Below are 27,163 nucleotides of genomic sequence, written 5' to 3'. Positions count from 1 at the left end.
GACCCACAGTCTCAGGCGAACGGGGAAATCACACATAACGGGATCGGTGGGATGAATGGGCACGCGCAGGAGGAGGATACAGGGGATGCTGGCGCGGCAGGGCAGGCTTCGCAGTCGCAGGCGGACCCCGCAGCAGAGAGGCAGCCGAATAAAGTGAGGGTCACGACGCCGTATCTGACGAAGTACGAGAGGGCGCGGATATTAGGGACAAGAGCGCTGCAGATCAGGTATGCGTCCGCTTCGATGTTGCGTTTGCTACTGGTCACTCATACATTGCACGTATAGCATGAATGCGCCTGTCTTGGTCCCTCTAGACGGTGAAACGGATGCGCTGCAAATCGCTATCAAAGAACTGGCCGCCCGCAAAATTCCTCTTGTCATCCGACGATACCTCCCCGATGGCAGTTTCGAGGACTGGAGTGTTTCAGAACTCATCAGCGACTACGATTAATTGGGTATCAGGATAGTCTTGTTGTGGTTTGTACGCCATACGAGTGGCATTCTTGTTTATTTTATTCCTTCCCTTTGAATGACATGGATGGTTCTCGTCCTTGACACTCGTGTTACTGACAGGCAACACTTGAAGACAGATTACAGACGATAAGTTAATGAAGCTGCCCACGGCGCATCTTACAATATAATACAATACATTGACCGCGAAGCCCATTACAGAGCAACTAGATCAACGAACATTTCCTTCCGCCGGCTGGGAGCCCTCTTGGAAGTAGCGCGGGTAGCCTCTTCCTTTGCCTCCTTCACTCTGGGCCGTCCTCTGGTCTTCTTCACGGGGATAACCTCTCCCATGTCAAAGGCATCGTCATCAACTCTGGTATCCTCCTTGTTTGTGGTATCACCGAACAACAGGCCTCTCTCCTCAAAGTCCGTGTTGTTCGTAGTAACAACTCGCTTTTTCGAGGGGCTGGATTCCTCGTCGGAGTAATGACAGGCCCCTCCTTGGCGCTTGCTGGGTGACGAAGGCGGGGAAGGAAGAGACTTTGCGGCTGCCTTTGCATGTTTGGGCACTGCGGGATTGGCTGGCGGGATATTTTCCCTGCCAGGTTTCTGCTTCTTCCCTTTGCCAGCAGCGACCTCTTTGACAACCCGGAAGCTGCTGTCGGCATCGCCCACCAGCGTCTTCTGGATCTCCCAGTCCGCAGGCCGCATCTTCTTCCACTCGTCCAGGGTCTTCTCGGACCAGGTGTCCGTGTCCGCCTGCACCCAGTAGTCGATGATCCCCTCCCACTCGCTCCCAGGCGCGGTCTTGTTGACGAACACGACCTTCCCGGCCCAGCTGTCCTTCTTGGCCTTGCCGGCCTTCTTCGCGGGCTTCTCAGGGGAAGGGGACGGAGAGGGCGTCCAGGGGGTTTCGCAGTGCGAGTGGACGACGCGGGCAAAGTCCTTCACGAGCTTCTTGAAACCGTGCACCTTGAGGGAGGTGCCCATAATGATAAGTAAGTCCGGCTTGCGGTTGATGTCTGAGGTCTGGATGGCGCCGATGTCCTCGCCGAGCGGGTGTGGTTCGTCGTATAACACAATGGCTGGTCGGAGGGTGCCTACTTTGAGGGGGCGCGCGGAACGGGCAAGGCGGGCTTCGGCTATGGTCATGACGTGTTAGGATTTTCTAAGTGATGTCAATGTGGCATGCTCACATCTCGCAGAACACTCCGGACAATCCGGTGCTTCCCCTTCCTCGAATTTCTGCAGGTGCTCCTCCCCGCATACCAGATCGGCCGAGCATAACATGCACCTCACGCGGTGTATATCCCCGTGTAGTTGCACATTCCTGACTTCCCTCATCTTAATCTTGCCCTTGCCCTTGCCACTGGACCTGACCTCCTCGCTGGAGCTCCCGGCAAGCCCGCAGCGCTCCTCGAGGCCGTCGATGTTCTGGGTATATGATCTAAGTAGCTTGCCCTTGGTATCTAGTGTCTTGATGAAGCGGTGTGTCGGGGACGGCTTGGCGGAGTCGATGGAGCGTTTGAGGTTAGAGATGAATGTGTAAAAGAGGGATGTGGATGTGGGGTCCCGGAAGAGAGAGGAGTCAAAGAGGTCGCGGCCTTTGACAAAGGTGTCGGGGTATTTCTGCTTGACGAGGTTGTAGAGACCGTCGGACGAACGGAAATCCTGGGGTGCAGAACAATGTGTACATTAGTGGGTAGCTGAAGTGAACAAACAAACGTCCACGTACGGGTATGCCGCAGGAGCAGGAGATCCCCGCGCCTGTCACGACCACTATTTTCTTGCTCTTGGCGACGGCGAGGGATACGGCGTTGAACGCCCTCCTGCCAGATGGGTCGGTGGCAAGCGAATCCAAGTTGATACTTACAGGCATCGCGAGAGTGGGGGCGGAATGTACTGGTATAGATGGGATATTAGATGGGATTCAAGCACGCGTCCGCCTCGTTGAGTGGTCGAGGGAGGTGGTGGTCATTCACGGCGGCTGCAGTCGAGTGCTTTCAAGCCGAACTAAACGGGTTGTTGGTCCGTATTTGGCTCACGCGTCGCGTCGCTCTCGTCATGTGACCGAGATTGATAGGCCGCCATGATTGGCTGACGCGCTTGGCGGCGTTCTTGTGCCACTTCCGCTTTCCTTCCTCCATCTTCACAACCTCTTCAGACTGTTGGCCAAGAATATATCGTCACAGTTCTATGATTATTCCTCCCGTGATACTGGTCTGCGTCTGCCCATCGTTAGTAAGGGGCCCTACTATACCTTGGCCCAATCTCACGGGTGATCCCCTATCTGTCTTACGAAGTTGCTGGACATCGAGGCATTCCTCTCGATGCCGGAGCGTTCTCTGTGAAATTTGCAAGAGAATAAGCTATACAGCAATGTTGACTCTCAAGGCGACGTGCAATTGCTACATGCATCTGCGGGCTTCATGGGACCGCGCCGAGAAAGACGTCTCATGGAGCGCAATACGCACGGTCGGACTTGCGATGGTTATTCCGAGATCAGTGCGAGTCGGAATATGCACCTCATCGAAGTCGAAATATATCAAGGCGTCGACGGTACGGCTCGCCAGTACGAACTTCCGAAGGTGATTGGAGAGGGTGATGCCTTTGATGGAAGCTGTCGCACCATATAAGGCAATGCAATATTAGTTGCAACATTGACAGCATGATAGGTGGCTTTCGAAGGAGCGCTGCGAAGGCGAAAAGAGGTGCGCGAAGCCCGGGCTGCGTGGTCGCTGCCCGAGCTGGACGTATGCTCGACGGGGGTCGCTCGGTGAAGGGGCGCCATTGCACACCGGAGGGGCCGAACAGGGCGGGGGACGCGGGGGATCGTCGCTGATCTGGCCTGTTATGGCCGGTCGGGCGCCATCCACGCCGGCAGCATCGGTGATGCCACAAAGGACGTTCTGTGAAGTGGCACTAGGTCGACTCTTGTCACCGCAAATTGCTTTCTTAGCTCCCCACAGATCCGAGCAGAAGGCCTCTTCTGGTTTCTCGCGTGGCGCATATATAATGTCCTGACGCCCCCTGCAGACCGCATTTCTCCTCTCCTCTCGCCATCGTCGTCCCTCGCTCAGCGCTCCCAAGCACGCCGCGGTCGCGACATTCCTACGGGCAACAGCGTATCCTCACACTAGTAAATCTCTGCGAACGTCTTGCTTCTTACCCTATGCCGCACAAACAAGCAACTAGACCCCGTGCTTGGGGCACCCGCTTTGATTCACTCGAGTCATCCCCCCCTTCCTCTCCATCTAGCCAAGACGTTGCCGCCCTCGATGCTGATCCTAAAGGCCAGCCGGCTGATTCACCTAGGACAAAGGAAGATCGTATGCCCCATGACGCAAGCGTTTTCGTTGGAAGGTTCGTTGTCTCTCCATACTGGATAGGAACCGCCGTCGACTAACAAATTGACACAGCCTTCCGACAAACATCGAGCACCAGGAACTTACACGCCTTCTTTCAGAACACCTGTCTCAATACGCCGAAGTCAAAAATATAAAGGTTGTCCGCGATGCCAAGGGTGGCGTCTGTGCGTTCGTCCAGTGCGAGGTGTGCCCTTCAAAAAAACTAGCGCATATACTCTATTTTCTCCCTACTGACACCTGAGACGCACCTTTTAGGACGCCCCCTCTGCGGCCCGCTTGATTCAAACGTTGCAGACTACCCCTCCCGAGCCTTTCTTGGGGAGGTTCCTGCGCTTCGAACCTGCGCGGGCTTTCAGGGCACTCCTGATATCTTTCCGGTACGTGCCACCACTTCCCTCGCATATCCGCTCCCGCCGGTCGTCTTTCATGTGCTTACTTGTTGTCTATCCTGTGTTGTTTGATCACACTGTTATACAGTGCGCCCATTCAGCCTGTACCTTCTGGGAACGACGAGTTCTCGTCTATATGTGATTATGAGGAATCCCGAAAGATAGAACTCGATCTACCGACCTCCATAAGACTTTGGAGGTCTCACGGCGCGAAGTGAGGCTGTTAGATCTACGCGATACGTTCTTTTCCTTTACGTTCTCTGCCAGATACGTCTCGGTGTTGTATAACGACGAAGCCCGCCAGTTTGACATGCAAAAAACTGGAAATAGCTTGGTGGAATCTGAGGGCAACCCAGGCGATGTTTTCTCCGGCACCGGTGTCTTCCTTTCCTCCCTCAAGTTTGACCAGGACGTGAGTCTTCGATGTCTCATTGGTCACTCATTTGATCCTGAATACATTATTCGTTTATTCAGACTATCCTGAAGATAATTCCTGCCTTTGGCAAGGTCGAACAATTCTGTCCGTATAATCCCCCGGATGGTAAATATATCTCCCATCTCTCCATGGAATGACTGAACGCTTGTCATGCAGACCGGTTTGACTCGAGTTCACACAGTTATCCTCATCCGCATGATGCACCTCGCGCCTCGACCATGGATAAGAGATGTTGGCAAGTGAAGTGGGGACATAGGGACGATTGTGTCAATGCGTTGATGGTGGGTTAACAATCCCTATGACTGAACCTCGAGTCTCAACATCCTCAGACTCTTCGGCGTATCCCATTCCTGACGGTCACCTGGGCTCATCAACCCAGCTCGTTCTCCCAGGAAAATCACTATCTTACGGGTTCACCCACCGCGCATCACAGTCCTCGCCTCCCGAATTCCAGCGTGTTTCTAGCGGGGGCCGCATACCCGTTACATGTTCAATTGAATCAGTCTCCGTCTCGCTTGCCCATTTCAGATCGCCACGACACTCATCGTTTTCATGGAGCCGAGTATCAAAGACGAGGCGACTCCGTGGGCTATGCATCGGTGGGCTCGAGAAGGATGAGAACCTTGACCGAGTCTTCCAGTGGGACCGTTCTCTCGTCGCCTCTATCCAAGTACCCAGCATTCTCTGACTCGGGAATGCTAAACACGCCTTCCAACATGGAATACTCTCGCGGAGATGACGTAAAAAGAATTGACTGGAGTGAGACCGATTTCCCTCCTCTCCGGGAACGAAAGAGTTCAGTCACCCGCGGCATCTCGCACGCTCAGAACAACGGCGAATCGTTAGGGTACGTCTGTCAACGATCTCACATTCACTCAGGGATATCGCTCATTACATCTCTGGTGGTAGAGTCTTCGATGTTTCTTCAGGTTTGTTACGTCCAACACTCCGTGTTTCCATGCATAATATGAATGACACACCAGAAACACCCTCTCGGCCGAACATTTCGCTGAACTCAGAATCATCCGTACCTTCTACTCCTGACTTTGTCGGCTCGCCCATCACTCCTAAAACTCCCGGAATTAGCGCCTTGCATACTCCTGACAGTCAAGGCAGCGAACTGGACGTAGAAGACGCGCAAGTAGGAGTACGAAACCGGGAGGTCGACCCCACGACAATATTCGTTGGCGGGCTAGAGATGTTCGGGCCCCATGCGTGGGACGAACATAGGGTGAGGAGCTTGTTTGAGAGGTTCGGTGGCATAGAAGACGTTCGGGTGGTTAAACCTAGTGAGTGGACGGAGTGGCCTTAAACTTATGTACGTCAGACTAAACGAGCCTTGCAGTGAATAAGAAGTCTGCTTTCGCTTTTGTACGCTTCAATAATACGGAGGCGCCTGCACGGGCCGTGGCTGAAGAGGTACTGGTGCTGCTCCTACTTCCTCTTCGTTCTGTATCTCATGTAATAAACAGCATAACCAGACATACGACGGGAGACAGATCAGAGTGCAGCTGCGTGACAATAATTCGCACCGTAGCACGGGCCCATACAGGTATGGGTATCGCGGGCGCGGCAGAGGCTATCAATACGGTACTCAGTACGGTGCCCGTCCAAGCTTCGGAAACCAGGATCTGCTGGGACTCGATCTGGGCAGGGATAAATTCGACAAGTTTCGTAGAGACGGTATACCTGACAAACCCGTGAATGGGCTAGCGTCCGAATTGCGGGATTCTTCGGATATCGCAGACTTCGATCAACCCAATACGGGCACGTCTGTTCTATCTGCCGAGTTGCGATTCCCTTCAATTCAGAGTAGCAGCGCAGATGCAACTCCCGTGGACGCGTCGTCAGAAGACTCACCCCTCCGAGGAGCGAGGCCTTCGGTCTCTCCACCTCTATCGTCCGTCGGCTCCTCAGTCTCTGCTGCCGCTCCTGTTACTCCTTATCCTGTCGCACCAGTGCCTTACTATACGAATCCGTGGATGCATGGATTTGGTCAGCCATGGTCATACCCCATGCCATACATGGCGGGGTACGCTGGGCCGCATGTACCCGGTCATCACACCCCTCACTCCTATCCTGGTACGCCTGGGTCCTCAGACGCTAGTGGACCTACCTCACAGGCACCGTGGATGGGCATGTACAGGGTATGTCACCCATGTCGTCGTGCCGTCTGAGCACAATGCTGAACTCGTACATGGCAGCCATTTATACCCTATGCGCCCTATCCTGCGCAGCATGACTTGGCTCAATTCTCGCTCCCCGGAGGCCAACCTCCTCTACGCCCCACCGGCTTTGTGCAGAACGAACATGGCATGCTAGTCCCTGTCTACCAGCCCGAGGCTTTGGGGCAGTATATGTCGAACGGCCCAAACCCATCCCTGCCTCCCTCGAACTCAAAGGACGGCACGTCGTTTCCGACTTGGCCTCACGCCCAACCTCCTTCCATGTGTCCCCCGCCTGGTCTGACGCTCCCCGCATCGAACGCCCCTTCGCAGACACCGAACTGTGTTCCTGTTCACCCCGGAGCCACGGTCCCTTGGGGAACGCAACCTCCAACAGCTTGGCCGTCTACTCATCAACAGCATCCCTTCGGTCCCCATGTTCAGACGCCGACGACCATGGCACATGCAAGTATGCCTCCGATGCGGGCGCACCAGACAACTATGTACCACGCAAGCCATCATGCTTCACAGCAAGGTTCATACGCCCAGGACAATCATCAAAAGCGCCCCCCTCGGAGGGGGAACCACTGTGGCAACGGACGGACCCGTAGCCGTCGTTCATCTCCGGACCGCTTCAGTGGAGGTGGTACCGCTGCTCACAGCACTTTCGAGCATCCACGCGGCCTTCCTCCCCACATGGCTCAGCTTAACTCTGACATGCCTCCTTTCTCCGCGAACGGCAGTGGTTCATATACGAACGGGAATCAGTGGGCGAACGCTGCCCGTTGATTGCAGTATGGTATTAATCGCTTTCTTATCTCTGGTGTTTTTATCCATCTTTCCGCGAGTCTACCGCGCCCTCTTTTCATCTTCGTCCGTATTTCTGCACTTTCTCCTCTGCGCTGCAATGTAAATTAGTATACCCACAGATAAGTAAATTTTAGTATAGCAGATATGTTCTAGTCAGAGTCATGTCTTCACCGTTCCAAGTTCATGCGCATGAAGAGCATTAGGATCGGCATTGGCCTCATTGGCCTCACGTATGAAATTGGTAAGCTGAAGACAACCCATATTTTGCATTAAATATGGGATCACTCTCTAGATCTATGTCTACCGACAGCTTGTAGCCAATGACCCAAATCCTCCCAGAAGATCCTTTGCCGAAAAGATCCAAGCCAGACAGGTATCAGAGAAAGGTGATTTGAATCGTGTACCTCATGAACATGCCAGACTCCCGGTTCCAGGTCAGGTACTGTTGAATGTTCCGGCATGTCAGACAAATAATGCCGACACTTTGTGTTACTGCAAAAATGGCGTGTACATCATGAGAGTCGTAGAGTGACGAGGGAGAATTGAACATACCTGCAAGCATGGGGGTGCCACTGGGAGAATAACGGTACGACGCCGTCGTTTGCCCAATACTCTTCCCCCATTTCCTGTTTATTGGCATGGGGCGCCGAACGCACACCTCCTTCGATGTCGAACTCTGACCCACTGTCGGAGCCAGAGGGTCCTGGCCCGGCCGGGAAGAGTATGTCGGCATTTATGGATGTGGCATCTTCTCCGTCTTCACTTCGGGACTGGGGGAAGAAGGAAGGGACGGGGCGGATGACGGAGTAATCAAAGGAACCGATGATCTTAGCGCCCAGGTAGAGCGGTGGATGTACGAGGTGAGGGAGGAGGGACGCAGGCGCATGCATACTGCTGTCAGGGTGCACCTTCTCCGTCTATGCAAGCCAAATGAGGATGGATACAAGATTGTTAAAGCGGCGGGACGTACCATACATGTGGCATAGCTCTGGTAGAACGTCGTTTCGCATGGCATCCCTTCCCCATTCCCGTCGACAAGGCGTTCTCGCGCGTCAACAGCTTCGAACGTTACATCATACGGTGCGCAATCCCGGCTCTCTGCCCAGTCGCTCTTCCATATCTGTTGGATGAGCTCTTTGACACCGATGTGCCGGCAGGTGAGCGAGCTCCGCCGTGAGTCTATGTGGAAGTCGAAGGGTGAGAGGAGATAGAACGAGGAGGGGGCGGGGAGGATGGGGGATAGGTAGGAGAATATGTGGATAGTCTTGGCGAGGAGGGAGCCGAAGGAGAACGGACGGACGCAGGGGGCGTTGCGCGTGGATGAGCCAAGGGTGTAGGTGATGGGGCTACCACGGAAGGCAGCGGACACTGGCAGAAAGTTCTGAGGTTCGAGACAGTCTCTTAGCTGACGATCGCCCTACCTGCAGTAACAGACAGTACCATGTCGGGACTGGAACCGTTGCCGAAATGCCCCTTCTTTAGTAGCCATTGCATCTTCGTAATAGTGGGTCCTCCCTGAAAGGAACAATTGAGCTAATGGGCCCTTCCCGTGAGACATATAAACTCACCATGGAGTGCCCGAGGAAATGTAAAGGTCGCTCTCTGGACCACTGAGGGTACAATCCCTTCTCGATCGTACGACCATAGCGGGCATGCTTGTGTCTCCGGGCGTGCTGTTCTCCGTAGTCAACTGAAGATTCGTCAATCATAGCATACTCGCCCGTTGAAGGAAGCGGTCCTCACCTGTCCCGCCCACTATAGCGTAGTATAACTCGCATGCGCGGTCATGCAACGAGCTGACAGGTCCGACACTGGATAACTAGTAAAATCCATAGAGCTATAAGTTACTACTCCCCATCAATTCTTACCTGGCGAAGATGGCTCGTCTATGCCGCGGACCACTATCGACGTTGAGGTGCGTCTCAAAGGCACCCTTGAGGATGCTCCCGAAGCCTCCAAGGAAGCCTTCGACGATGACCAGCGGGGCGAGCTCGTTGAGCTCTACGGTATCCTCGCCAGCTGGGTGCGCCGCCGCCATAGGGAAGAGATTCTGTAAAGGGAGGCATTTCACAGCGGGTTAACGCGATCGCGACGCAGGGCTGGCAAGGAGATGGCGGTCGGAGACACGATCACGATCGGAGGGTATTAAGCCGGCGATCGGGACACGGATCTAAAGATAAGCCAGTAACAACCAAGCAGGCACCCATCGCTCGCTGCGTGTATTGCTCAACATACAAGTACGCGCCCACTATATTCATGCACAAGAGTGAGAAGAGATGTAATACACACTCGAATTATACATCAAATGTCCAGGTAGGTATGCAAGAGCCGTCGAGTGCGGGAGATGTGTGCATGGGGATGGGATGATAAAATGTGCGGGGTAAGAATGCAATTATGTAGGATGGTGCATATGGGCAGGAGATACTGGACAGCCCGCCTGAGCAAACGACTCAATGAGAGATAATGCCAACTCACAACAGTCGTCATAAGTCGTGAACCAAGAACGATGAGAGGTTGGCATATATCTGCATGAAGTTGATTAGCTTCGAGGTGTGCGTCGATCGGTAGTAGTAAGTGATTAGATCGTGGCACAATATTCTACGGGTCGTGACGGTGTTCTGATAGTGCACTGCGAGTCCTTCAGTCAAAGTGGATTACGAAAGCTTCCGAGACACGTACCAAACAACAGCATTATTATGTGGGTTTCTTCCCGGTGAACCACGACAAAGATACACTGCCTGCTCCAGCGATGAGCACTCGGGCGTTCAGTCGACAAACCTAGAATAAACGTCTCAGCAAGGATATATCGTATATGCACGCCGACGACTCACGTTATCAGCGACTTCAGCTTTCCGGAAGTGAACGTAGATGTCTCCGTTCGGCATACGAGTGATTTGACTTAATTCGCCGAACGACTGCATCCCATTGAGATGGGGTAAAGTGGGATTAGTGCTAAGACACGTACCTCACACCACTTCTTCACAGCTTCAAATCTATGTACTTCGCCTGCTTGGAGGCCACTTATCACTAGCTTCTTCCTCCTTCTCTTACTCTTCGGTGTAGCCAGTACGTCAGGTACCTTCGTTCCAAAGCGCATCGTCTGCGGCAGCGTGGTCGGAGCCATTAACGTTGCATAATTGATCGGATTCTTCGAAGCAAACGGCACCCGGATTGTGCTCGCTTTGTGGGCGAGACGTTTCGGCTGAGCTGTCTGAGGACGTTCATCCGGAGTACGAGAGCTGGCCGGCACAGAAAACTCGGATGGCGGGGGAGACGAGAATCTGGAAAAATACACGGGTAGAGTGCGAATGGATCCGCGCGAGATATCATGCGGCGTCACAGGTGCGTCAGTGCTCAGCGTGTGATTGCTGCGAGCAGGACCGGACGTGTACGATGAGTCAGAGCAGAAGCTCGGCCGTGGAGCTGCAATATCATCTTCGTCAATTGGATGAGAATCGAGAGAGGTCTGCGAGAAGTGGCCTAATACGCTAGGGCGCTTGACTTTCCAGCTGCTAGGAGACAAATCAAGGGACGAACGATAGCCGGGTAGACGTATCGATCCCCAGCTATGGCTACGTTTGTGCGCAGGACTGTGTCCAACGCTACCAGTGCTCGGTCCGCCAGATTTGGCTTGGGACAAGCCAGAGGAACTAGGGCTTCCAGATACTGATGTACAGCCGGTCGACGAAGATAACCGCCTCGAGGACAGTCCGAAATGCAAATTGCGCAGAGGGGACGGCGCCTGTAGGAGATTCGAGTACCTGCGTGACTTGGGTGGCGTCGAAATGTCAATGGCAGGAGTAGCAGGGAACGGAGTCTCGGTCCGGGACTGTTCCTAAAATGCACCCATTCAGTCGAAGTGCTGAGCGGTCACGTGAGCGACGCACCTCCTCCTCCTGGCCATCGCGTCCGAGTTCCGCATCCGCGTGTTTGACATCGTCGTCGTCGATAACGATGAAGCTCTCCAGAGTCTGTTTGTCGTCTTCCCGACTGCAGTGGCGCGTCGTAAGGTGAGGGTATGCAAGGTATGGGTGACATGCCGTCCCTATAGCGGGAACGTCGTCGTTCAGCGAGACGAATACGTCGCCATCTTCCGAGCTGGACGATGTGGACAAACGATGCTGATCTTGAATCCAGCGCTCGAGGTGGCTACTCCGACGCCGCACGACCCTACGGTGGCCCGGTATAGATCCTTGTTCTTCCTCTTCTTCGTCCGGTGGAGGTACATAGAATAATGGCGGAAGATCGTCTCGAGGCATGGTAGTATCTGAGGAGGGCGTGTCTGGCACACCTGAGGAAATCGTTAATTATATCATGCATGCTATGCAAACCATTTACAACCATGCCTGCATACCTTCCTCGAGGAGCCTCGCGTGTATAGCACTGATAGGGTTGGGCAAGGATGACAGCTTCAAGTCACAGCCTTTAAGCTGTACATGTTCTTGTTCGTAAGCAGAGTCGTTCATAGTCGTGTTCGTATTCGGGTCGTGCAGTCGAGTCTTGTGCGTGGTAGAATACAGTTCAGAATAGGCTGGCGTTAGGGTCGTGGATGCCGTTCAACAGAAGATGGGATAGACGTGCCCGTCGAGGAGGGTCGACATGGGCAGGATGGGAGACGGGATGAAAGAAGGGTAAACGAACTATAGTTGAGGCTGCAGGCAGGAATTCGAACTTGCATCACGTACTTGCATGAAACGTGCATACCATTTTAGGAAATTACATCCGCAATTTACACGGCTGTCACCGCCACGCCCCCCGCTTCTGCTGCTGCACGACCAAACTCGTTTTACCTATTTTCCCGAACCTCCTATGTTTTCCTAGAGATTCCGCCGCAAATGGCCACACTTGACACCACCCTAAGCTAGTATGTTTTCGGGTAGAACAGTAGCTTGGCTGGACTGGTCTCGCTGCGGTAGCCTGCAGATAGAGCCGATTCACCGAGATATCAAGCCACCGATGTCAGTCGTGCGCTGTACTCTGCTGTAATACTGTCCAATAACCGGAACACATCATCGGACTCGACGGCTTACGAGCCGGATCGAAGCTCCTGTCCTCGTCGTCGAAGGTAAGCAATGCGTCACCCATGACGACCAGACACCTTGGAGACTGCAAGGTACACAACGTTGGGGAGTGGTCTGGCGACAGGGTGTATACGCCTACAGACGCGTTTCCGCTGCGGGTCTCCGGTGACCGCTTGGGCAGGGTCTACGACGGGCGGGCTGTTCGGGGCGGATGAAAATTTGTCGTTGCATATATCCGGATGTCGAGATGGACAGTTTGCGTGTATTCCAGCCGATTTGGTGACCAACAGTAGGTAGTCAGCGCCGCACGCGAGGCACCCATGAGCTTCAATCCTTGCTGGAGGTAGACAGCTGTAATGTACAGGAAGAACTGTGATGTATCGATACAGGAGTCAGTCTACACGACAGGGTCAACTTTTAGTCCTGCCTACAAATACGCAAATACGAATACATTCACCGCAATCTTTGGATAGACCCTTCAGGACGATAGTGTCCCATCCCCGACATCGCCAGGGCCGCATAGTGCACCCACGATACGATCCACTATGGGTTTGAAGAGTTTGGAAGATGATGTACGCTGGTATTGCTCTATAAGTTGAAACGTCCGTTCCGTCCCATGAGGCAATTCATGGACAGCTTGCGTCGATTCCGCCGCATCTAACAACGTAACCAGCTCCGTATCGACTGGTAGGCTTCCCAAGAACGTCAGCCCTTCCTGCTTGGCCATTTGTTCGCCTCCGCCGGTTGAAAACACATTGCTGACTTCTCCGCAACATGGGCAGACGTATCCGCTCATGTTCTCGATTAAGCCAAGAACGGGCAGATTGACAGTCCGGGTGAATGACAGGCATTTCATCGCGTCCATCAGGGCCACGGCCTGCGGAGTCGTAACAATCACAGCTGACAATCTTGAGTGTGCAGGGGCCATATGCTCGAGGAGTGATAGATGCTCATCGGAGGTGCCTAAGGAACGTTGAGCTAAATCGAAATTCGCATCGGATCATGGTAAGCGTACCTGGCGGGGTGTCGATCACCAAATAGTCCAGCTCTCCCCATCGCACGTCACTCAGGAATTGGCGTATCATGGCGTTCTTCTTGGGTCCTCGCCAGACGACAGAGTCCTCTTTCCGCTTCAGAAGAAAGCCTACACTCATGCATCCGAGTCTTGCCTCGCTGCCATCAGCATAGACAGGGACCCATCCCTCGCTACTCTGCAGAACGCCGTGACCATCAAGGCCCAACATCCGCGGTATAGATGGGCCCGTCAGGTCGACATCGAGGATTCCTACACGGGCACTTGGCGAAGAGGCATATAGCGAGAGAGCTAACTGTGCTGATACGGAGGATTTCCCGACACCGCCTTTCCCAGAGCATACGATGATAATTTGTTTTATGGCCTTGAGTCGCCTTCCGACGGGAGTTTCGTCGGCAGCCATTGTGGCGATTGTGCAAAGCAAGGATACAGCTCGGATGACAGCATGACAGAGCTTCACCAAGATTCGGACGAGATGACTGAGGAAAGTGCCTTACGTAACACGCCTATCGTGTCCGAGTCAACGTAGTCGCGAAGTTCGCGATCATTGTGGCGTTTCCGAATCCCTCATCCAGGCTGCCAACGTCTTCTTCACTCTCTTTCACTGGTGTGCCGACGACAAAGCCAACATGCCTAGCGCTCGCAGGACCCGAAGTAAGCGGGGAATAGAGGCGAACCAGGAAGCGTCGTCCCGTCCGGGCAAGAAACCAAGGAAATCAGCAGCAATACAAGAGACCGGGAAAGCTGAACATGCTGACCTTGTCCATGGAGAGCTCACTTCTTCGCTCGACCGCCTGCCTGAACTGCCAATTGATGTGCTCTACGAGGTATGTGGTGGGGGTGCCGGTCATTGCAGTTTGACTAAATTGATGCAGATTTTCGGCCATCTCGCTCCGGAAGACCTACTGCGCTTGGCAAGGTCAAACAAGTCCTTCAGGAACTTGCTGCTGAGCCGTTCCTCCGCAGTGGCTTGGAGGACGGCTCGTCACAATGCCCCGGCACTTCCCAACTGTCCGCCTTACTTAAGTGAACCTAAATATGCAAGCCTCATGTTCGAGTCCCATTGCTATGTACACATTCTTCTAATTCTGCACACTCTCGTGTTGTCTGATGCCATTCGTTTCTCTGACATTAGAATTGTGGCGTGGATGATGAAACCCAGACAGATGTGTTGTGGGAATTCAACGTTCGTTATTGTAAAGCTTGCAGAGCAGCCATGTAGGGCCTTCCATTGTCAGATCGATTCCTGCCGCTTACCGGAGCTTAGGGTTGTTCTGAAGCGTTCTGATGAACCCGATTTGAATGACATCCTTGTTCTACCACACGCGTCTGGCAAGTTCTCAATCTCCCCATGTCTCCTACAGTATGTTATTTACTGATATGTAGGACCCGAAAGAAGGGGGATGGCAACCTACTGGTTCCATTTGCCAGATCTAATCCATCACGACGAGGTTTTCAATCAATCCGCCAATCCTCCGTCCGAGGACTTCAAGGAAGCGTATGCGCTCACGAAAGCAGAGCTTACCCTGCAAATTACTGAGGTGTGTCTCTAACCTACTAGGCCAACGCAAGTAATGCTAAAGCACCTACATTCAGTATGCTCCAATGTTGCGAAAGTACACTGCTGCAATGAAGAAAAGGCGCCAGCAACAGATCAGGACAGCGAAAAATAAGAGAAGAGCCGAGTAATTGCCATTCACCTGTTTCAGTCATTTGCGGTGACTTACTTGCCTTAGTATCTGTCAGCGTCTGCGTCAAGGGGAATTTGAGGAAGATATCGATGTTCTAACGACTTCGCCTCACCGGAAAGACTGGCAACTGTTTTCTCGTCATCCCCTGGTGGACTCTACCGAGGAGTTAACCCACGAAGGTGCCGTTTCTCGCCCCAAGTCTCCCTCTACAAGCTTATGCATGTGCATCGCTAGGCTGGGACAGTATAAAATCGGGAATATTCCAATTCATGCAGGATTATCGAACCCGTCGCCTACTTGTCCAGTATAAACATACGCTCATTCATCGTTTCGAAGTAGTTCGGACCGCTGCAGATGACCAGAGACGAAAGCACGATGGTATCAGGCCGCACTTCGTCGACTTCTGCCTGCTTCCTCAAGTCCGTGCTCTGCTCGATATCCCGCGGGACAAGAACGTAGACCAACGTGCGCTGGATCAGCTGTTCAAAACATATCCTATTTTAGCAGAGGACTGGCGGACCATCGCAACAAACCAATTACGAGCACATGCCAGAAGGCAGATGGCACTTCCTCTGAATGAAGACCAAGACCCGCTTAAGCTGGCAGTTGCGTACTTCAAATGCACAAAATGCAACGTCGTCGTCCTTTACCCTGCGGCCCTGGAACACTCTTGCTGTTGGCGTTGGCCTGAAAATGAAAATTCTGAATCAGAACGAGACGTCCTCGTCGAGCCAGTATACGATGACGCAGCTCGTGTTGCCGCGGGAGAATACCCTTGGTCTTGCCAGCGCTTGGAATGGTGCCCTTGGGCTGACAAAATAGAGAAAGTGTTCCAAGTATGCGGCTTGAACCCAATGGCGACGACATTGTCTCGAGCTCAGGATTTGGATCACCGCGTGAAATTGGTTTGTACCTTGTGTCGGCCTCGCAGACGTAAGAATACCATGTCTTTCCTCGACGCGGTCAGTCCCTTATGAAACTTTTGGACGGCATGGTCATGATGATGTCGTTTACCTCACAGATCGAACACTGCATATACAGTCATTCTCGTTACGAGGCGGAGGAGACTGGTTGGGAGCTGCCTGGACCTGGCGATGAACCGGAAGAGGTGCTTAAGGAAGAGTCTGATACACCAGTATAGTTCCAAGGAGGGGTAGCAGCCGAAGACTCCGCGCTTGCTTGGTCGCTCGAGATATTGTCTGCTGTCAGCACTTCTTTTAAGACAAGATATTTGTTCTGTAGTCGGCATAGCTTCAGACTTTCAAAGTTATAGCCTATATTATGAGAATCGCATGGAGGTGAGATGTTACACAATATGTATCATATTCGCAGGAGTTCAGGCTTCATGTTCTACCAATCACCACGTTTAGGCAAGTAGGATCATATCGTCTTAATACAGGACTCACCATCTTACACAGGCGTGCCATAAGACCCCCGAGTTGTATCAAGGTACCCACCCCTTCTAGGATGCGCATATGCGTGAACCCAATCTCCTGTACACAGAAGTTATAAAAACAGAATTATAGATTGCTAAGATGCCAACGCACCTTAATAAACTCGAGTTTGGTATACTCTGGCAATCTGTCGAATAGTTCAGAGTACTGTGAAGCGCCGGTCAGAGGATTGCACTCACTCGTCTGACGTCTTAACCACTCGGAATATCGTGACAACGATATCAACAGCGCTGTAACCTTGAGCCCACAACTCAGACAGCTTGTCCATAGCGTCATTGATATCCCCTTTTGTGCATGCACGAATAATAGCTTGGACAGTGATGGGATGGGGCTGGTCGCACACTTTGAAGACGTTGTCCCCCGATACAAATCCGAACCCTGACCAAGTCGACTGAAGATTGTTGATGGCCTGCCGCATGTCTCCTTCTGACGTGAATATCAATGCTGTTAGGCCATCGTCGTTATATTGGACCTCCAAGGACTCGTCAGTTATAGCCCAATGCTGTCCACATAGCTGGGCTCACCTTCTCCGCCTCACATATCTCTAACAGCCGCTTTAAAATTTCCGCGTCTCGCAGCTTGGCATACCTCAAGATAGCGCATCGACTTTGTATGGGCTCGATGATCTTATTGGACATGTTGCATGCCAAGCAAAAGCGTGTTGTATTCGAGAAGATCTCCATGGTTCGACGTAGTGCTTGCTGGGCTCCTGCTGTCATACTGTTTGTCGACGCGCGTTAATGGCATCTATCGTGCGTTGTAGCTGCCTGAATGCCCCACCTGTCTGCCTCGTCCAGTATGATGATTTTGTGCCGTCCCGGAGGTAGTGTGACCTTCTTCTGTGCAAACGTTTTGATCTTGTTCCGAACCACATCAATACCTCTAACGGAGCCGATCATTCACAGTTCAACAAACTGTCGAGAGGATGATAATACCTCTCATCTGACGCATTCAACTCCAGTACCCCCTCCTTATAAGCGTCACCGAGTAACTGATGTGCCAGGCAGTGTATACTTGTGGTCTTTCCGATCCCAGGCATGCCCTAACACCCATCCTATAAGTCCCTGTCAGACGTGCTTGCAGAGTACAGAGCATACCGATATGATGATATGCGGACAATTCCCGTCGCGCGCGATGACCTTCAGGCGCTCGATGGTCTCTGTGTTCCCTACGATGTCGTCGAGGACATGTGGTCTGTACTTCTCTACCCAGGGAAGTTCGTAGGTATCAGCGGCGCCGTTGGCTTTCTCTTTCCCCTTGACCGATAAAGTCATGAATGATATATGACGAGCCCGAAGGTCGGTGGAGGATGTGATTGCAATGTGGTTGGACGCGCCGATTGCAAGCCATAAACGCGTGACTCTTCTGTGACTCTACGCGATTTGCTGTCACGCGCAGCCCGAGCATCCAAATGTCTGGCATGCTGTCATGTAGGACTCAAAGGCATGTCGTCCGACGACTGTACGAATTTTGTCTGTGTTCATCTTTATCGTCAAACTGTGCGTTTTCTGATACACCTCAGATTCCAGAAGCAAAAATTATTCAACGCAACCTGAGAAGGGCACCTCTAGGCTACCTAAACCCAGACTGGACTATCGCGGTCTCGTCGAAGACATTAGTTTCAAGTCTCATAACGCCTTCAATCGAAAGGCACCACTTCCTAATGGGGCCCTGCAGTCTATCGCGCGTCTCTATGCTGATCAGAAAGCAATCGCAACTGCTCTAAATGCGAAACGCCATGCACAGTCCACAATTGGAGACCACATACGCGCTAGCTCCGGAGACCCGGAAGCTAAGAAAGCAGCCCTGGAGGACGCCAAATTTCTGAAGTCAGAAATCGTGCACTTGGAGGAAGAACTGACTGCAACTGAAGACCGATTGCTTGCACTAGCACTCGCGGTTCCGAATGATACGCACCCATCGTCGCCTATTGGACCTGAAGACGCCGCTTCTGTCTTGTCCATTCATGGTCCAGAACCGATACCTGCATCTTCGTCCAGGGACCATGTGAGCATCGCCCGGTGTCTCGGCCTCTTTGATCTCGAGGCTGCGGCGACGGTTACAGGGTCCTCCTGGTATTATCTACTCAATGAAGCAGCATTACTCGAGATGGCCATAACGAATTACGCGATGTCTATGGCTATTGCACACGGGTTTACTCCGGTCACTACTCCCGACGTTGTCAGTCTAGACATCGCACGCAGGTGCGGGTTTACCCCGCGGGACCCGCAATCGAGCTCTCCAACCTCACAAATGTATCATATTACTCAGCACCCCGGGGCCGAGCAGGAGGGCCACCATCCAGAACTTGTTCTTGCGGGTACCGCTGAAATCCCGTTGGCCGGTATGTTCGCTAACAAAGTGCTAAACTCTCGCGAGCTACCGGCCAAGGTCGTAGGCCTCGGCAAAGCCTTCCGAGCCGAAGCAGGTGCTCGAGGGGCAGACACCAGGGGTTTATACCGAGTCCACCAGTTCACGAAACTAGAGCTATTCGTCGTGACTACGCAGGAACAGAGCGAGCAAATGATGGACGAAATGAAACAGCTGCAGACCCAAATCTTCGAAGGACTTGGACTGACATTCAGGTGAACTACAATTATCATGGTATTGATGGATTCAGTGTTTAAACCCCGGTAAATCCAGGGTGCTTGACATGCCTACAGAGGAACTGGGTGCAAGTGCCTATCGCAAATATGATATGGAGGCTTGGATGCCAGGTCGTGGTTCTTGGGGAGAGATTTCTTCCACCTCGAACTGCACGGACTACCAGTCTCGGCGCCTTCACATCCGATATCGCCCGGAATCGTTATGCTCGTCATCAGAGCCCAAATCCTCTTCTCCCGCAGGACCAAAGACGCTTCCGTTTGCCCATACTCTCAACGGCACTGCCGCAGCCGTACCCCGGCTCATCGTCGCTCTCCTAGAAAATGGCGCGCGTTTTGACAAAGTGGGGAACGTCGTGGGGTTAAATCTTCCAAAGGCGCTTCAGCCTTTCTGGGTAGGGGCTATTAATAGTGAACGGGATATCATCCGCTGGGTGTAAACCGAGCCATAGACGATCTCGTGTGGTCGGTGACAACTGTCATCTGTGATATATCACTCTTGCTTTATTCTGTCCATGTCTCGCAGTCTGAGAAGGACGGGCGCGTGGTCGCTATGCGCACGCTCCTGGGGGTCCTCTAGGTATGCGCTTTCTACGACGTTGCCTATGAGTCGGCGATCGACCAAGGCATAGTCCACTCTGGCGCAATCTGTCCCTCGTGGCTTCCCCTTGGCAAACCAGCTGAACTCGTTCTTGTCCCCGTGGCGCTCGCGGAAGATGTCGACAACTGCAGCTTGAGGTATAAATTGCTCGTTGAATTCTTTCCGCGCGAGGGCGTGCGGATATTCAGTACGGAGTCTCGGAATGCAGTCGCGCTTCGTGAGTGAAATGTTAAAATCTCCTATGAGGATGACTCGTAGTCCCCGTGCTCGCATCTTCTTGACCTCTTCCAGGAGAAGCTTGTTGAACTCGCGTTTTCGCTGATTACGCGTCTTGCTTGTCGCCTTCTGCGGTGTGCGTTGGTCCACCCAGGCATACTCACTGCCATTGAGAGCATATACGTTAACAAGGGCCCAGCCACTGTGCATCTCCAGGATCATGACCCTTCCTTCCACGTCCCACTCTACCTCTCGAGCTACGGCAATCTGGGATGGATTTTTGGCGTACGTAACCACGCCGAAATGGCGCTGTCCCCTTGTGGCGCGATTGAGGGACGTGTAAGCCGTGTATTTTGGTCCTTCGGAACCATTGGCTGCAGCAGCTAACGCTGCTATCCACTGACTGTCGCCGTGCCTGCCACGGACTTCTTGCAGGCAGACAAAATCTGGGAAGTTATGCCGCGTTATCAACTGTCGCAGGACGTTTGGCTTCTGTTGCTTTGATGAGGTGACCCCGTAGGACACGAGTTTACGAGGGTGCAAGTCTAAGAAAGGTGCAGAGGTTTCGACGTTCCAGGAGATTACTGTTACGACTTGCGATGGCGCGTCAACCAGGAAGGGACTCCTCAGCTCCGAGGAGCTAGGCGTAGAGCTTCTAACATCCGTCGGGACATCCGCACTTGAACGTCGCACTTTCTTGGCTGGTTGAAATGTTTCGTCGCCTGATTCCTGTGTCACTTGAGAGCGCTTTGACATAGCGGCGAAATGGTTGAAAGTGTGGTACGCCGGAGTTGGGCCAGAGGGCACTGTTGTCTGGGATGTAGTGAAAACGAGATGATCCGAACATGCGAAACAAGGCTGTGACGCAATGCTCTGCGCTTTATCTGTAACCCGACGACTATATGTTTAGAACGATACAATAGAGCATATTCGGTGTGGTAATTACTACGGGTGGAGCTCCCAAGTAAGGGAATTTTGATGGATTTAAGCGACCCCATTGGCCCCATGCTGTGGTAATTACCACAGCGAATATGCTCTAATGTATACATGGAGAGACGCCGTAGAAGCTACATGAAGCAGAATTCAACTAGACCGGTCCATGGGTACAGAAACTACCTTACACTCCCCCAACAAGTATACTATAGACTGTGAATCTTCCACAGCTCTCCCCACATTACTAGGACTTCACCATTGCATTCCCTTCTTCTCCGCAATACCAGGGGTACCGACGCCTGACATCTCCGGTTCAGGATCCTTGAAGGGATCGGCGAAAGGGTCCTCAACATCATCGTCGTGGAGGAGACTGCTCTTCGCCTCTCCTGCAGTGTTGTTATCCACGGAATATGACCGCACTGTCGAGGGCCCGGGCGCGGAGGTTTGCCGCTTATGTGTCTCCTCGTCAGATGACTGGTAGTCACTAAAGTCAGAGAGCGAGCCCCGGCGATACGTGATGTCTTCGTCATCAGAATCCGCACTTCGCGGTGCTGACGGCCGTAAGGGAGGAGGGAGATTGCTATTACCAAGTAGTGTCAGATATATATCACCAGGCGTTATGATCGTATATGAAGCCTACTTCTGCTCTGGCCCTAACGACCCAAAGCTGAGATCCTGTAGATCAGGATGCGTGCCTGACCCCAGCTGCGGTGCTCTTTCTTTTCCCCGAGCGCTGCTGGCCTGCGCAGCACGGGCAACGGCAGCTCTCTGTCTGCTTTGCAAGTGTGCCTGGTCGCCGTCCGTGATCTTGGCTGCTTCCAGTCGAGCTTGCACGGCTGATACATCGTCCTCCGTGACGGTCGGTCGTGATAACTGTAGCGCATATTAGCAAGGACAGCTAGATATCAGCAGAGATTGACATACGGTGTTATACATTTCGAGGGCTTGAACCAGCCGGTCATTCGTTTCAATCAGAGTACCGATGAGTTCCTCGTTCTCAACCAACTAGACGCGCATCCAGGTCAGAGCACCTGGGTGGAAAGTACGAGAGCCAGCCTACCTGAATATATCGGACGAGTTGTTTCCGTACTTGCTTGGCTTTCATCAGGCGATCTTGAACCTGTTCATTCGTTTGCAGACTGTCATGTTCCGTGTTTACAAGCTGCAAGATGTCTGTTATCGACGGTGATTTGAGAACAAATTGTGAAATGCTCACTGTTATAGCATTCACTAGATTGCTCGAGGCTTGAGACGCATTGGCAATCGTGGTTAATATCTCCGGTTTTTCCTGGACAGACTGTGAATTCCTATCGGATGGCTAACCGCTTGCAATCTACGCACCTTCTCGAAGTCGAACGGCTTGCGTCTTACACGCGTCTTCGCCTTCCTCAATTCCTCCTCTCGCTTCATCTTCTCCCTTTCCTTCTCCTCCTTCGCCTTTCGCTTCGCCTCCTCCTTCTTTTCCTTCTCCTCCCGCTTCCTGCGTTCGTATTCCAAAGAAGCCCTCTGGCTTTCAGTGTCCTGTGCCCAGAGGCTGCTGGGATCGACCGTCCTACTCGTCCGTGGGCGGCACTGACTGTAGAGGTTTGCGACGAACGCCATCGATGGGTCGCCCTGGAACTGGTTCTTCCAAGATGCAAGGACCGACAGTAGCTTCTTCTTCACTTTTGGGTCAGTGGAAGGGTCTGAAGCCAGATTCTTGATAGCATCCGTAAGTTGTGAATCGGCAAAAGTGGCTGATCGACAAGTGAGTGGGATTCAGAGAGGGAGAGAATAGAAGGTGATCACTTTGGAACTTATGTCCTCCATTCTCTACAAGTGCTTTCAAGATCTACGGGACCGATGAAACCGTGCCTAGGGTGAGTCCAAGCGTACGCCATGAGGCGAGATACTCACAACTAGGGCTCGATACTGCTGATGGGAGTTTCCATGCTTCAATTTCTTCCTGATAGCTCTGGATGCCTCCGCAGGGCTAGAGAAACGATCTCAACGGCAACCCTTCGCAAGTGCCGGCGCCGCCACATACCCTGTGGGTTGCAGATTGATTACATCCACTAATTCTGGGATCCTGTAATCCAAATTAACTGAGCCTATTCAACAGCGTGTTCAAGACACATACCCGTCGTAAGCCTCGTCCTCGACAGTGCTTGCAGTCAAGATCTCGACCCAATCTGTAACAGAAGACTTGGTCCCCGCGTGAGATTACAGTAGCTTTGCGCAAGTAACACCACTGACATGAGGCTTTTCATGATTCAAAAAAGAATAAGCAGCCTTCGCTATGCTAATGGTAGCCATGGTAGACAAGAGTAGAGAGAGCAGACACAGACAGAGATAGTGCCGGAGTGCGGCGGCAGTGCTGAGAGCGATAGCTAAATACAGTCACCGTACACAACTACGTCAATCCTTGATTGTTCCTCAAGCTGCAGCTACATGTAGAGCTCCAGTGCCATGCTCTCGACGACTTGTCAGCCGATGAGCAGCAACATGCGCAGCCGGTCATAAGATACGGCACATTATTAGACCAAAGGTGCATGATGGACGGAAATGCTACCGTTTCCTCTCCAGTCGCCACTTGTACACCCGCGGCTTGTACGCCTTCTCGTCGACGGGTTTCCTGCCTCGCTTTGGTTCGTCATCCTCGCTTTCATCCCGGTCATCGCCTTCGACCTTCTCCAAACCCCTGATTTTTCTCGCACCCCCCTTAGCCATCAGTAGTCTCTGCATTTCCAACTCCCTCTCGGCATACCGCAGCATTCGGTCTCGGGACAAGCGTGCCGATAGTTCTTTCAATAGCCTCGAGCGGTACTCCTGCAGGGAGGTACTTGGGTAAGCAGATCCGTACTCAAGAGTCTGTGTGACTTACCCTGGCTTCTGCGTCCAACTCCTTACCAACATCCGTCATCTCGGCATCTTCGGTCTCGGTTTGAGACGTGCGTTTCCGTCTCTTTTTCGACTTCTCAGCGGGTTTCCATCCAAGATCATCCGCCCCAGTATGCTGCGGTTGTCCCTGGCTGTGGTCATCGTTTGTACTGCGTTTGCCATCACTGTACCGCTGGGCTACATAGCGCGTTTGATTATCATGCAGGAGAGCCTTTTGAAGGACTAACCTTCCTCCTGACTGTCCACGAAAACTACATGGTTCGAAGAGGCCTTGTCTTTCCGGGACATCTTCGAAGGAGGGATTATACCGGCCTCAACGAGGATATTGACTTCGTCCTCGTCCAGCTCATCGTCGTCGTTCAGCTGGCCTCCTGGGTGACCGGGCTTGACGAGGTCAGCCAAGACGCTCAGCTGATTCCTTAGTTTGTCAATTTTCTGTGTATCAGTCAATTAGCTTGCCGACACGCAATTGAAGAGATGTGCGACACACCTTCAAACCGGCAGTACGCATGGTGCGTATATAGTTCTCATCTTGGGTCTTCAGCACCTTCACAATATCCACCGGAAGAGCGACATTTCCTCTATCTTGTACATGCACGCCTCCCTATTCAGCCGCAGAAAAGCTTGATGAGCTTTAGCCCACTTTCATTTTCACCTCAACCAGCCATACACACCTGGGTCTTCCCCCTGATCATGCCCCAGTAGAACTCATCTTTATTCCTCTCCGCTGCCTTCTGCCGCAGGCGCTGCAGCCGGTCTTGCTTCGAGTGGTAGTCTCGTGCACGGAGTACATAGTCCTTGTGCTTCTCTAGAAAACCTAACCGTGTCCGGTGTGCGAGCTGCGAACGTTCCTTATGCTGTCGCCGATGCAGAGAATTGCGGAGAGACGAAGACATGATAGACTGAAGAGAAAGTGATCTAAATCAGGAACAGGACAAATGGACGTTGAATATTTGTCGAAGGACAAACAGAGACAAATCCGGACCTACAATCCAGATATGCGATATAACCTGGGTATACGCTGCAGATTGGCATATGCGCATAAAATGAACACCGTTTGGTATAGACGATATGCAATACACTAGTACTACTTAGTGCTAGGTTACACCCTGACTCAACGGCTAAGAATCCTCCCGGGACCTTCGCTGGGTAACGAAAGCCCTACTAGTGCCAACATCCGAAAGAATCCACGAGAGTTTTTGTCGCATGGTACTGGGTGAAGGTCGAAGTCCGGCTTGTCGTTTTGAGAAGGTACAGGCCCTGATCGGCCTAGTCATTTGCGCTCTGGTCAGGGGTGCGTACGAGACGTTCTGGGTCTCGAGGATGCTGCCAGGTGCGTGAAGGAGGGAGAAAGTCGTCAGGCAAGGCATGTCTAAGAACTACTCGGCATTAGCTTGTGAAGGCACCCGTCCTCGGTCTGATTCCTGAGTGATCCTGTGCGTGTCTGCAATGAGTGCGGATCCATGTACAGGGCTCTCAAGATACAGCCGAATCAGCACACTCTCCAAGGCCGCCACGCTGGCGTCAGGGTACTGAAAGGTCCTAGCGTGCTGCTTGACTGTATCAAAGAGGGTGCCCATCCGCTCCCACCTCTCGATCATGTCCGCGGGAGCCGTGGCCGGAGGAGGGAACTGAGGCAGAGGAGCGAGCATAGAGACGACCTCAGAAAAGTGACTTTGCTGGGCGGAGTGGGACTGTGGGTAGGATGCCGTCGATGATGCACCTGCAAGGTCGTCTTCACCTTGAGAGCTGGATTCAGATGAAGAGCGGGTGCCAGCTTCGTTTCTCAGTCGTTTGGGAGGTCGGCCCCGGCGTCCCTTGTGCTCCTTCTCGAATTCTACCTGTGCCTTTCTGCCCCGACGAGTGAAGGGAAGATTTGCAAGTCCAATTTCATGTGAATGCTCAGAAATATCTGTGCGTCGAAGCTAAGCCACGGCCAGACAGCATCCGAAATTAAGATGTACTTACAGCTGACACGAACCTCGGGAGTATGGAAATAAGTTTTGAAGCTTATGGACGCGGGGCAACCTACACCTTCAATCTACTTCCCCATGTCTTGAGCTTAGTACCACAGAATTTCATAGGGGCGCCTTCAACGAAGGTACCGTACCTTGCGACTCGGGACCTTCCTGACCCTCTCCGGGTGCTTCTTCACGTATTTCTTTCTCCCGCTCCTCTGGTGCCGCGCACACACCAGCTTGATGTGATCCTTGAACCTTGGAGGGTTGGCCTTAGAGCCGTGGGTGTCGCCCTTCACGAATTCGACCACTTTCTCCTCTTCCTCTTTGCGCCGCCAGGCTTCGAAAGCATCCATATTCTCAAACACCATCGTGTATCCATCGTCTATGTCTCCAGAGCCATAAGGGGCCTTTGGCGTCGCAGGCCTCTTACTGGGCTGAGGTATCTCCGGCTTGTTCAATTGCACCTGAAACTGCCCTCGACTACTGGCTGGCGTATTGGGATCGTGAATTATTGAGGGGATACTACTGGATGCGGCAGGCTGCAGAGAGATTCCAGGAATCTGAAACGAAGGGGAGGGGCCGAAACTGGCTTCCAGTCTGAAGTGTTGGAAGCTCATCGTATGTGGCAGGAACTTGAAGGGACCCACAACAGCTCGGTAATGGGAACGCTGATCGACAGATCTTCGATACTCACGTCAGGTCACATCACAATTACCCGATGCATACTATCATTGAGGGGGTTCTGCAAAAAGTATCGAATTCGGCCTGTAGCATTCCGCACACTTGACGGATTCTTACCGGATCTTCCGCATATTGTGTGTGACTTAGTGATGAACGTCTTCATGATTTTTGTGCATTTTTATGCAGCCTGTGGAACGTAGGAGAGAGATGCCGGTTCATGTAGGGGGTTCTGCAAAAAGGTGTCACATGCGGTCACAGTGGGATCTCGCCGCGAGCCATGTCACGCTTTTGTCACGATATGGGCCCGGGAGATGTGCAAAGTTGCCTCTCTATCTCGACACGCTCGTTATTTACTCTATCGGGCTGGTGTATTGTACTATAGACAGCATATTCATGATACGCCAAGCCATTCCACTGCAGTCCGTTGAGAGCATCACGAGAGATCTAGTGGACACTGTTTCTTTCCCA

General features: G+C 52.7%; 14 protein-coding genes across 14 annotated transcripts; 5 read left to right on the top strand and 9 right to left on the bottom strand.

Annotated features, from left to right (window-relative positions):
• Positions 1-51: 51 nt before the first annotated feature.
• Positions 52-451, top strand: GLOTRDRAFT_32033 (RNA polymerase Rpb6; the record flags this gene model as incomplete). The annotated part of the gene is made up of 2 exons (XM_007862096.1): positions 52-227; positions 286-451. 2 exons carry the CDS (start codon positions 52-54, stop codon positions 449-451), a joined length of 342 nt encoding a protein of 113 aa, XP_007860287.1.
• Positions 452-536: 85 nt separating this feature from the next.
• GLOTRDRAFT_67957 (DHS-like NAD/FAD-binding domain-containing protein) lies at positions 537-2,332 on the bottom strand (the record flags this gene model as incomplete). Its single annotated transcript, XM_007862611.1, has 4 exons — positions 537-1,291; positions 1,346-1,595; positions 1,650-2,124; positions 2,189-2,332. The coding sequence occupies 4 exons, from the start codon at positions 2,330-2,332 to the stop codon at positions 667-669; spliced, it is 1,494 nt and encodes a 497-aa protein (XP_007860802.1). The 3' UTR covers positions 537-666.
• Positions 2,333-3,625: 1,293 nt separating this feature from the next.
• Positions 3,626-7,600, top strand: GLOTRDRAFT_124137 (uncharacterized protein; the record flags this gene model as incomplete). Its single annotated transcript, XM_007862610.1, has 15 exons — positions 3,626-3,816; positions 3,873-4,005; positions 4,077-4,198; positions 4,299-4,424; positions 4,478-4,622; positions 4,685-4,751; positions 4,803-4,927; positions 4,976-5,101; positions 5,175-5,230; positions 5,287-5,493; positions 5,556-5,575; positions 5,630-5,935; positions 5,992-6,065; positions 6,119-6,793; positions 6,851-7,600. The coding sequence occupies 15 exons, from the start codon at positions 3,626-3,628 to the stop codon at positions 7,598-7,600; spliced, it is 3,123 nt and encodes a 1,040-aa protein (XP_007860801.1).
• A 533-nt stretch (positions 7,601-8,133) lies between these two features.
• On the bottom strand, positions 8,134-9,659 carry GLOTRDRAFT_67955 (alpha/beta-hydrolase; the record flags this gene model as incomplete). The annotated part of the gene is made up of 6 exons (XM_007862609.1): positions 8,134-8,538; positions 8,592-8,989; positions 9,043-9,136; positions 9,190-9,311; positions 9,365-9,432; positions 9,490-9,659. The coding sequence occupies 6 exons, from the start codon at positions 9,657-9,659 to the stop codon at positions 8,134-8,136; spliced, it is 1,257 nt and encodes a 418-aa protein (XP_007860800.1).
• A 218-nt stretch (positions 9,660-9,877) lies between these two features.
• Positions 9,878-12,164, bottom strand: GLOTRDRAFT_135079 (uncharacterized protein). Its single transcript, XM_007862608.1, has 7 exons — positions 11,976-12,164; positions 11,509-11,912; positions 10,587-11,456; positions 10,453-10,536; positions 10,301-10,399; positions 10,097-10,250; positions 9,878-10,045 (listed from the first exon to the last, which is right to left on the bottom strand). The coding sequence occupies exons 1-5, from the start codon at positions 12,085-12,087 to the stop codon at positions 10,316-10,318; spliced, it is 1,554 nt and encodes a 517-aa protein (XP_007860799.1). The 5' UTR covers positions 12,088-12,164; the 3' UTR covers positions 9,878-10,045; positions 10,097-10,250; positions 10,301-10,315.
• A 672-nt stretch (positions 12,165-12,836) lies between these two features.
• GLOTRDRAFT_135078 (P-loop containing nucleoside triphosphate hydrolase protein) lies at positions 12,837-14,096 on the bottom strand. Its single transcript, XM_007862607.1, has 2 exons — positions 13,658-14,096; positions 12,837-13,605 (listed from the first exon to the last, which is right to left on the bottom strand). Exons 1-2 carry the CDS (start codon positions 14,076-14,078, stop codon positions 13,121-13,123), a joined length of 906 nt encoding a protein of 301 aa, XP_007860798.1. The 5' UTR covers positions 14,079-14,096; the 3' UTR covers positions 12,837-13,120.
• A 158-nt stretch (positions 14,097-14,254) lies between these two features.
• Positions 14,255-14,825, top strand: GLOTRDRAFT_52488 (uncharacterized protein; the record flags this gene model as incomplete). The annotated part of the gene is made up of 3 exons (XM_007862161.1): positions 14,255-14,502; positions 14,551-14,745; positions 14,811-14,825. Coding segments are annotated over exons 1-3 (408 nt in total), but the record flags the coding sequence as incomplete, so codon positions are not given.
• On the top strand, positions 14,818-16,303 carry GLOTRDRAFT_118670 (uncharacterized protein; the record flags this gene model as incomplete). Its single annotated transcript, XM_007862606.1, has 7 exons — positions 14,818-14,893; positions 14,943-15,007; positions 15,062-15,216; positions 15,272-15,360; positions 15,412-15,545; positions 15,601-16,271; positions 16,298-16,303. Coding segments are annotated over exons 1-7 (1,122 nt in total). The 5' UTR covers positions 14,818-14,891.
• GLOTRDRAFT_52485 (P-loop containing nucleoside triphosphate hydrolase protein) lies at positions 16,239-18,123 on the bottom strand. The gene is made up of 9 exons (XM_007862160.1): positions 17,918-18,123; positions 17,756-17,862; positions 17,601-17,702; positions 17,345-17,540; positions 17,000-17,292; positions 16,914-16,947; positions 16,773-16,859; positions 16,388-16,716; positions 16,239-16,328 (listed from the first exon to the last, which is right to left on the bottom strand). Exons 1-8 carry the CDS (start codon positions 18,092-18,094, stop codon positions 16,687-16,689), a joined length of 1,026 nt encoding a protein of 341 aa, XP_007860351.1. The 5' UTR covers positions 18,095-18,123; the 3' UTR covers positions 16,239-16,328; positions 16,388-16,686.
• Positions 18,124-18,212: 89 nt separating this feature from the next.
• Positions 18,213-19,863, top strand: GLOTRDRAFT_67946 (seryl-tRNA synthetase; the record flags this gene model as incomplete). Its single annotated transcript, XM_007862605.1, has 3 exons — positions 18,213-18,292; positions 18,343-19,405; positions 19,464-19,863. The coding sequence occupies exons 1-3, from the start codon at positions 18,232-18,234 to the stop codon at positions 19,861-19,863; spliced, it is 1,524 nt and encodes a 507-aa protein (XP_007860796.1). The 5' UTR covers positions 18,213-18,231.
• On the bottom strand, positions 19,860-20,996 carry GLOTRDRAFT_135075 (DNase I-like protein; the record flags this gene model as incomplete). Its single annotated transcript, XM_007862604.1, has 1 exon — positions 19,860-20,996. The coding sequence occupies one exon, from the start codon at positions 20,994-20,996 to the stop codon at positions 19,917-19,919; it is 1,080 nt and encodes a 359-aa protein (XP_007860795.1). The 3' UTR covers positions 19,860-19,916.
• A 168-nt stretch (positions 20,997-21,164) lies between these two features.
• On the bottom strand, positions 21,165-23,514 carry GLOTRDRAFT_108921 (uncharacterized protein). Its single transcript, XM_007862603.1, has 11 exons — positions 23,409-23,514; positions 23,293-23,357; positions 23,200-23,241; positions 23,070-23,145; positions 22,962-23,004; positions 22,515-22,909; positions 22,390-22,461; positions 22,234-22,335; positions 22,098-22,178; positions 21,814-22,046; positions 21,165-21,753 (listed from the first exon to the last, which is right to left on the bottom strand). Exons 1-11 carry the CDS (start codon positions 23,466-23,468, stop codon positions 21,426-21,428), a joined length of 1,497 nt encoding a protein of 498 aa, XP_007860794.1. The 5' UTR covers positions 23,469-23,514; the 3' UTR covers positions 21,165-21,425.
• Positions 23,515-23,533: 19 nt separating this feature from the next.
• Positions 23,534-24,949, bottom strand: GLOTRDRAFT_135073 (small-subunit processome; the record flags this gene model as incomplete). The annotated part of the gene is made up of 5 exons (XM_007862602.1): positions 23,534-23,981; positions 24,037-24,230; positions 24,281-24,488; positions 24,544-24,657; positions 24,728-24,949. The coding sequence occupies 5 exons, from the start codon at positions 24,947-24,949 to the stop codon at positions 23,721-23,723; spliced, it is 999 nt and encodes a 332-aa protein (XP_007860793.1). The 3' UTR covers positions 23,534-23,720.
• A 239-nt stretch (positions 24,950-25,188) lies between these two features.
• GLOTRDRAFT_135072 (uncharacterized protein) lies at positions 25,189-26,631 on the bottom strand (the record flags this gene model as incomplete). The annotated part of the gene is made up of 3 exons (XM_007862601.1): positions 25,189-25,965; positions 26,022-26,094; positions 26,164-26,631. The coding sequence occupies 3 exons, from the start codon at positions 26,629-26,631 to the stop codon at positions 25,433-25,435; spliced, it is 1,074 nt and encodes a 357-aa protein (XP_007860792.1). The 3' UTR covers positions 25,189-25,432.
• Between the last annotated feature and the right edge of the window lie 532 nt (positions 26,632-27,163).

This window comes from Gloeophyllum trabeum (assembly GCF_000344685.1).
Source record: "Gloeophyllum trabeum ATCC 11539 unplaced genomic scaffold GLOTRscaffold_00001, whole genome shotgun sequence".
In the NCBI taxonomy this organism is placed as follows: Eukaryota; Fungi; Basidiomycota; class Agaricomycetes; order Gloeophyllales; family Gloeophyllaceae; genus Gloeophyllum; species Gloeophyllum trabeum.
Note: the sequence above shows the minus strand (reverse complement) of the source record. Positions and strands in the feature narration are given on the sequence as shown.

Bases quoted from the DNA above. Each gene is read 5' to 3' on its own strand.
- GLOTRDRAFT_135079 (XM_007862608.1), bottom strand. From the start codon at position 12,087: ATGAACGACTCTGCTTACGAACAAGAACATGTACAGCTTAAAGGCTGT. The intron at 11,913-11,975 runs GTATGCAGGCAT...CGATTTCCTCAG, and splicing joins CGCGAGGCTCCTCGAGGAAG to GTGTGCCAGACACGCCCTCC. The intron at 10,537-10,586 runs GTACGTGTCTTA...AATGGGATGCAG, and splicing joins CTGTGAAGAAGTGGTGTGAG to TCGTTCGGCGAATTAAGTCA.
- GLOTRDRAFT_108921 (XM_007862603.1), bottom strand. From the start codon at position 23,468: ATGGCTACCATTAGCATAGCGAAGGCTGCTTATTCTTTTTTGAATCAT. The intron at 22,462-22,514 runs GTGCGTAGATTG...CAGTCTGTCCAG, and splicing joins AGCCGTTCGACTTCGAGAAG to GAAAAACCGGAGATATTAAC. The intron at 21,754-21,813 runs GTAGGCTTCATA...ACTTGGTAATAG, and splicing joins TCGTTAGGGCCAGAGCAGAA to CAATCTCCCTCCTCCCTTAC.
- GLOTRDRAFT_52485 (XM_007862160.1), bottom strand. From the start codon at position 18,094: ATGACTTTATCGGTCAAGGGGAAAGAGAAAGCCAACGGCGCCGCTGAT. The intron at 17,541-17,600 runs GTGGGGCATTCA...GTCGACAAACAG, and splicing joins ATACTGGACGAGGCAGACAG to TATGACAGCAGGAGCCCAGC. The intron at 16,717-16,772 runs GTGAGTCCTGTA...GGTGATTGGTAG, and splicing joins TGGCACGCCTGTGTAAGATG to AACATGAAGCCTGAACTCCT.
- GLOTRDRAFT_135078 (XM_007862607.1), bottom strand. From the start codon at position 14,078: ATGGCTGCCGACGAAACTCCCGTCGGAAGGCGACTCAAGGCCATAAAA. The intron at 13,606-13,657 runs GTACGCTTACCA...AACGTTCCTTAG, and splicing joins GGTGATCGACACCCCGCCAG to GCACCTCCGATGAGCATCTA.